The following is a 6,890-nucleotide window of genomic DNA, read 5'->3' as shown; positions in this document are numbered from 1 at the left end:
CGTGCGCTCCCCTTTCCTCCCAGCCCGCCCTGGGCTGGTCCCTCGCCAGCGCCACCTTGACGGCTGACCTCAAGGCGCAGCGCCCTCCCCGGTGCCACTCAGCCGCCATCTCCCTTTTCTCACCGGGTGGCTGAGTGAGGTCTCTGTGGGTCGAGTTGGGACTGGGCCTGGTTCTCCAGGACTGTGCCCTTGCAAGATCCCGGAGTTCATCGGGCAGATCCTCACTGTTACAGACGAGTACACCGAGGCCCCAAGAGGGGGAGGTGGCTCGCCAAGTCGCAGAGAGAGTGAGACTCCTTCCCTGCCGTGGATCCCGTCGCAATGAGACGATTGCTGCCCCTGGCGCTGTGCCCCTCTCTCAGCTCCTGCCTGACTTCCCTGACGCCCTGCCCTGCGTCCCGCGGCTCCCCCATATTCTAGGTGGTGGGCATCGTCCCCTCTCAGCCAGCTGCCCAGTGGGAGGGGTCAGGGCGATCTGGGAGATACAGCCCACGAGGAGAGCCTCGCCTGCTGACCTGCCTGTGCCCGACAGCTCGGCCATCGACAAGCGGTCAGGGGAGAAGGTGGCCATCAAGAAGCTGAGCCGGCCCTTTCAGTCCGAGATCTTCGCCAAGCGCGCCTACCGGGAGCTGCTGCTGCTGAAGCACATGCAGCATGAGAACGTAGGCGGTGGCTGCCCCGGGGAATGGGGCGGGGGCTGCCCTGGGGAGTCAGGGGCAGGCGCAGGCAGGGCCTCCCGGTGTGGAGAGCTCGGGACAGTCTCCTCCCTGCTCCCCTAATGGTGCCTCTCACCTCACTGTTGAAAGGAGGGGGTGCTGGGACCTGCCCTGCCCACTTTCCAGGAAGGGGTCAAAGGGTATTTTTGGCAGAACACACTTTGTGAGGTACAGACTGTCTCATCCTACAGAGGAAATTGGCACAGGGGAACTTTGTAATTGGCTCCATGTCTGAGAACTTGTGGCTAGCTGGGACTAGAATCCTAGTTAGTGTTGTGTCCACGTGACCCTGATAACAATATACATATATCGATCACTTCCTGTGTTCTAAGAGCTCTGCATACACTAACTTGTCTAGTCCTCATGATATATGAGTACTATTGCCCCGTGTCACAGACAGGGAAACTAAAGCACAGCAAGTCTCACAGGTTAGATGGTTAGTCAGTAGCAGAGCTGAGGTTTCAATCTGGGCAGCGAGGCTCAGGGTCTAAGCGCATGACCATCAGATTGGCTTGTCTGATAGAAGCAGCCAGGAAAACCAGGGGCCCAGCTCAGGGCCTGGCAGGCAGGCTTTGCTGCAGGATACCTAGATTGGAGGGCAGACATTTCAAAATGTTATGTACATTTTAAGCCCATCCTTCTCCAGCAAACCCCTCCCCTATTCCTCCAGCCAGGGTGATCTTGCCCTTGGCTCTGAATCAGCCCTGTGGCAGGCAAGGATGGATGTAGCTGGAGACCCAAGGTCGGGGCAGGGCATTTGCTGGCTGGAAAGCTCCTTCCCTGTTCCCTCCTTTTTCCCTTCCACCCTCCCCTTATGCTTTCCTGCTGCCTAGGTGAGTTGAGAGTGGGTTTGCATTGCTTGCCCTGAACACCAGACTTGAAAGTAATGAGCACACCTCATTCTTCTCCCCACCTTCCCTTCTCCTCAGCCTGACTCTCTGTCATGATTTGTTGGAAACTCCTTCCAAATCCAGGGGATTCCTCTAGCCTTCTGCCCTTTTTACTGCTTCCAAGAAGGTTGGAGACATGCCTCCTGCTGCAGGTGGTGTATTAGGAAAGGGTGGATGGCCCTGTGCATGGCCAGGGCCCAGGAGGAGGTGGGAGGAGAAGGTAATATCTGTCTAGCCCTCACAGGTGACTTTTTCCCCAGGTCATTGGGCTCCTGGATGTCTTCACCCCAGCCTCCTCCCTGCGCAACTTCCATGACTTGTGAGTTGGGCTGCACTGGGTTCTGGGGCATTTGCAGGCCTTACATACTGCTGGGGAGCAAGGTGGGGGAGGGTCCAGGGTTTCTATTCTGGGTGTGGCAGGGAGAAACTCCTTCCCTGGCAGTCCTATGCCTTTGCCTGTCAAGTGTGATTCTCTCTGGAAAGATGCTTGTAGCCAAAGGCAGGCAGGAAGAGGCAGGAAGGACTTTGTGGGGTGCTTGCCTGGCAGGGGGAGGTCTGCACAGCTGCTTTCCTTTTTACCCAGCTTTAACACCATGAAGAGACATCTGCCAGTCCTCACACAGTTAGCACCAACTCACCTTTCCTGGGGACACAGATGTGAGTCTGGACCTTGGAACTCTTTCTAGCATGAAGCAAGGATTAAGAAGCCTTGGCTGCCTCTGGCTGATGGGGGTGTTTCACAGAATAGCAGAGAACCAGAACATATAGTTGCAAAATGTATAGCTTTGCCTGTGCAGTGTCTGAATGAGACTGGACTATTTGGACAAGATGGAGAAGTCAGCGTGGTGCGTGGAGGCCAGCAGCTGGCTTGGTCAAGCTGAATCTGGATTGATCCTACAGGCAGCCTCAAGACCTGGGGATTTGAGCAGGGAGGTGATATGTTCAGATGGGATTTGGGGGATGCACTCTGGCAGCACCAAGAAAGGAGTAGGAAGCAGCTCTGGGGCAGAGGGGAGAGCCTGAAGGCCAGTGTTAGCGGTCTAAAGTAGAGGTGATGGGATGTCAAGAGCAGACTTGAGGCCCCATTTGGGAGGCAGGGCCAACACAATGTTCCGTCTGTTGGGGTGCAGTGGCTAAGTGAGGTGGCAGAGGTGGGGGGACGTGCAGGTTCCTGCTTGGAATACAAGGTGGAGGAAGAGCAGATCTTGGCGGAAAGATAATGAACTCCATTTTGGACACTTTACTTTTAAAGAGACTGTGAACATTCCAATGTTTAATCACAGTTGCAAATAAATATGAACCTCAGCAGAGGAAAGTCTGGGCTAGGGATGGGGATTTGTGCTGGAATAATCACCAATGGATTATAGCTGACACCTGGGAACAGGTAGTTATAGAATGCGGTAAGACAGTATTGATTCAGATATCAACATGAAAGAGAAGATCCGAGAGGATGAGCAGATGGAAGAAGCTGAGAGGGCCTGATCGGAGGCAGAGGAGAGTCAGCAAAGAATTGAGAGGGAGTTTCTTTCTTTCTTTTTTTTTTTTTTTTTTGAGACGGAGTCTAGGGCTCTGTCGCCCAGGCTGGAGTGCAGTGGCACGATCTCGGCTCACTGCAAGCTCTGCCTCCCAGGTTCATGCCATTCTCCTGCCTCAGCCTCCCGAGTAGCTGGGACTACGAGTAGCTGGGACTACAGGCGCCCGCCACCACGCCCGGCTAATTTTTTGTATTTTTAGTAGAGATGGGGTTTCACCGTGTTAGCCAGGATGGTCTCGATCTCCTGACCTCGTGATCCTCCCGCCTTGGCCTCCCAAAGTGCTGGGATTACAGGCGTGAGGCACCACGCCTGGCCGGGAGTTTCAGACTTGGTGAAAAGTTCGGTCAGAAGAAAAGGGAGTCATGGTGTGTTTGTCGGGTGTTCACTGGTGATCTTGAGCTGAGCGGTCTGGCAGTAGGAGGGAAGCAGAAACCAGGTTATCTCAAGACTGGGAGTTAAGGCAGTGGAATCCAGGAATGTGGACCGCCCTTTCTAGAAGTTTGGTGCTGAGAGAGGGAGAAGGGGTGGTCAGTTGAAGGAGCAAAGTCAAGGGAATGTGGTTCTAGCACAGAGAGGCTTCAGGAAGTTTGTCACCAAGATGAAAAAACCAGTGCCCGAGTGGAGGGGAAAGACAGGAGGGGACTGGGCATGGAGAGGGCCCCAAGGGAGGTGTGTGGTCAGGCAGGAGAGGGCTGCCAAAATCCAGAGTCTCCTGGAGATGCCTCCAGCATGTCCTTTCAAAAATATATATATATTTTATAATTTTTAAGGTAATATTTATTTAAAAAAATTTTTAAATTATATTCTAGAGATAGGGCTGTGTTGCCCAGACTGGAGTGCAGTAGCACAAACACAGTTCACTGCAGCCTCCAACCCATAGGCTCAAGCCATCCTCCGGCCTCAGACCCCCAAGTAGGTGGGACTACAGATGCATGCCACCATGTCCAGCTTTTTGTTTTGTTTTTAAATTTTTATAGAGATGGTGTCTCACTATGTTACTCATCCTGATCTGATCTCAAAATCCTGGCCTCAAGTGATCCTCCCACCTCAGCCTCTTGAGTAGCTGAGACTAAAGGTGCATGCCACCACACCTGGCTTTTTTTTTTTTTTTTTTTTCCTGAAAGATGGAGTCCAGGCCAGGTGCGGTGGCTCACGCCTGTAATCCCAGCACTTTGGGAAGCCAAGGCAGGCAGATCACCTGAGGTCAGGAGTTCGAGACCAGCCTGGCCAACGTGACAAAACCTCGTCTCTACTAAGAATACAAAAATTAGCTGGGCATTCTGGCGCGCACCTGTAGTTGTAGCTACTCAGGGAAGCTGAGGCAGAAGAATTGCTTGAACCTGGGAGGCGGAGGTTGCAGTGAGCTGAGATTATACCACTGCACTCTAGCCTGGGCGACAGAGCGAGACTCCATCAGAAAGAAAGAGAGAGGGAGGGAGGGAGGGAAGAAGGAAGGAAGGGAGGAAGGGAAAGAAAGAAAAGATGGGGTCCCTATGTCGCTCAGGCTGGTCTCAAACTCTTCTCCTCAAGCGATCGTCCAGCCTCCGTCTCCCAAAGCACTGGGATTGGAGGGATGAGCTATGCCCCCGGCCTATTTTATAATTTTTATTATTTTTTGTCTTTGTCCTGGACTTTGCTGTTGCTACAACAGTTACATTTTGCTGGCCTTATCCTGTTGTGCAATTCCCTAAGAGGCTGCAGTAGCCTCCCCATCTCCCCCTTCCACCCTCCTGGAAACTGTTGTATTGTTTTCTTCTTGGAAAGGTGGACATATTATTTGTTTGTGGAGCCATCTCAGCTGGGCATGACCCTCTGAGGGATAAAATATTTGGACAGAAGCCAAAGGAAATACTGGCAGGTGTTTCTAACTCCTAGCTGTGGCTTTCCCTGGGGTGTGGAGGAGGGCAAGGAGAGAGTACCTTTGAAGAGCCGGAACACAGTTCCATGTGGCTTTCCTGAGCACGCTCCAACTGCAGCGCTTACTCTGAGCTCTGCCAGTTGGGCAGCCTGCCACAGGAAGGCTGGGAGCCAGGAGCCCAGAGGCCTGTGTGGTGATCTGGCTGGCTGAGGTGGGGTTGGTTTTTGCACACTGGAGGGTGTCTCTATGACCCCTGTTCTGCCCTGAGGCCCCTCCTCTGAGCACAGACCTGGGGCTGGGTGGGACCCAGCACTGTTCCAAGAAGCCCTCATGCCTTCCAGCTACCTGGTGATGCCCTTCATGCAGACGGATTTGCAGAAGATCATGGGGATGGAGTTCAGTGAGGAGAAGATCCAGTACCTGGTGTATCAGATGCTCAAAGGTCTTAAGGTGGGTGGGGAGTTGGAGGCTGGCAGAAGGGATGCCTTGCTGTCGAGACCTGAGGTCTGGGGGAGGCTGGAGGGAGCACACTGTTACAGGTCGGAGGAGGTTTCTGAGCCAGCCTGAAGTGCCTGGTGTGGAAACTGGGCCATGGACTCACCCTTCTCTCTCTCCGCACAGTACATCCACTCAGCTGGGGTCGTGCACAGGGTGAGTGCTTTCTCTGCCATGGTCCTCAGAGGCCCCTGTCCCATCCCTGGGTGTGGGGTTCTTTGGTAATCAAGGAGTGGGAAAGGTAGAGGGAGAGGACACTTCCCAGGAGCCCAGAATATGGAGTTTTCAGACCCAGCCACGGCCCAGGAAGGCCTGCTCCAAAGAGTCGCTGTGTCCCAGGGGACTTCATGGGGAATTGCTGCGGACAAAGTGAGGCCTGAGCTGAGTGTTTCAGGCTTCAAGAATCAGGAATATTTTAGAGCTGGATGGGCCCCGAGAGAACACCTAGTCCAACCCTCATTTTACACATGAGGAAACTGAGGCCCAGAAGGGGAAGGGGCCTGGCTGAGGTCACACCCCTGGGTGGTGGTGGAGCTAGGACAAGCTCCATCTCTGCCTCAGCCTAGCATGCACTCCCTGTCCTCTCCCCAGGACCTGAAGCCAGGCAACCTAGCTGTGAATGAGGACTGTGAACTGAAGGTGAGTGGGCTGCAGGCTCAGCCCAGAGGCGGGATGGGCCCTCCCCAGGGAAGCCCCTGGAAGCCGCTCCCAGAGCCTCCTCCTCTCAGCAAGTTCCTTTTCCATTTATCCCCTGAGCCATAGATCCTGGATTTTGGGCTGGCGCGGCATGCAGATGCCGAGATGACTGGCTATGTTGTGACCCGCTGGTACCGGGCCCCCGAGGTGATCCTCAGCTGGATGCACTACAACCAGACAGGTCAGTGGTCAGCGCCTGAGAGGGCAGTCCTGGGGCCATCTGGTCACTCGGTGCTGATTGACTGCCAGGCCCCAGTCAGACAGTCCAGGTGACACTTCCCCTCCCTCTGCAGTGGACATCTGGTCTGTGGGCTGTATCATGGCAGAGATGCTGACAGGGAAAACTCTGTTCAAGGGGAAAGATTGTATCCTTTGCTGGAAAAGCCAAATTCCATCTAGGGATTCCTTCCTTCAACAGACACTTTATTTAAACAACTGTCTTTTTTTTCTTAATGTGAGAGTGATATATACTCCCTGTAAAATAATTTGTAAATGCAGATAAGGCTGGATGCGGTGGTTCACGCCTGTAATCCCAGCACTTTGGGAGGCCGAGGTGGGAGGATTGTTTGAGCCCAGGAGTTTGAGACCGGAGGTGGCAATATAGTGAGACCCCATCTCTAAAAAATTTTTTTAAATTAGCCAGACATGGGCTGGGTGCGGTGGCTCACGCCTGTAATCTCAGCACTCTGGGAGGCTGAGG

At 53.8% G+C, this 6,890-nt stretch overlaps 1 protein-coding gene across 1 annotated transcript in view; it reads left to right on the top strand.

Moving 5' to 3' along the window:
* MAPK13 (mitogen-activated protein kinase 13) overlaps positions 1 to 6,890 on the top strand; it is a 20,077-nt gene that overhangs the window by 10,327 nt on the left and 2,860 nt on the right. Inside the window, exons 4-10 of the mRNA XM_011945521.1 lie at positions 363 to 662; positions 1,867 to 1,925; positions 5,341 to 5,449; positions 5,621 to 5,650; positions 6,086 to 6,133; positions 6,257 to 6,371; positions 6,484 to 6,555. Of these exons, the coding sequence (XP_011800911.1) occupies positions 363 to 662; positions 1,867 to 1,925; positions 5,341 to 5,449; positions 5,621 to 5,650; positions 6,086 to 6,133; positions 6,257 to 6,371; positions 6,484 to 6,555 (733 nt within the window). The remainder of the gene's footprint in view (positions 1 to 362; positions 663 to 1,866; positions 1,926 to 5,340; positions 5,450 to 5,620; positions 5,651 to 6,085; positions 6,134 to 6,256; positions 6,372 to 6,483; positions 6,556 to 6,890) is intronic.

This window comes from Colobus angolensis, unplaced genomic scaffold (assembly GCF_000951035.1).
Source record: "Colobus angolensis palliatus isolate OR3802 unplaced genomic scaffold, Cang.pa_1.0 Scaffold24, whole genome shotgun sequence".
NCBI lineage: Eukaryota > Metazoa > Chordata > Mammalia > Primates > Cercopithecidae > Colobus > Colobus angolensis.
This window is presented reverse-complemented; position numbering and strand designations above follow the sequence as displayed.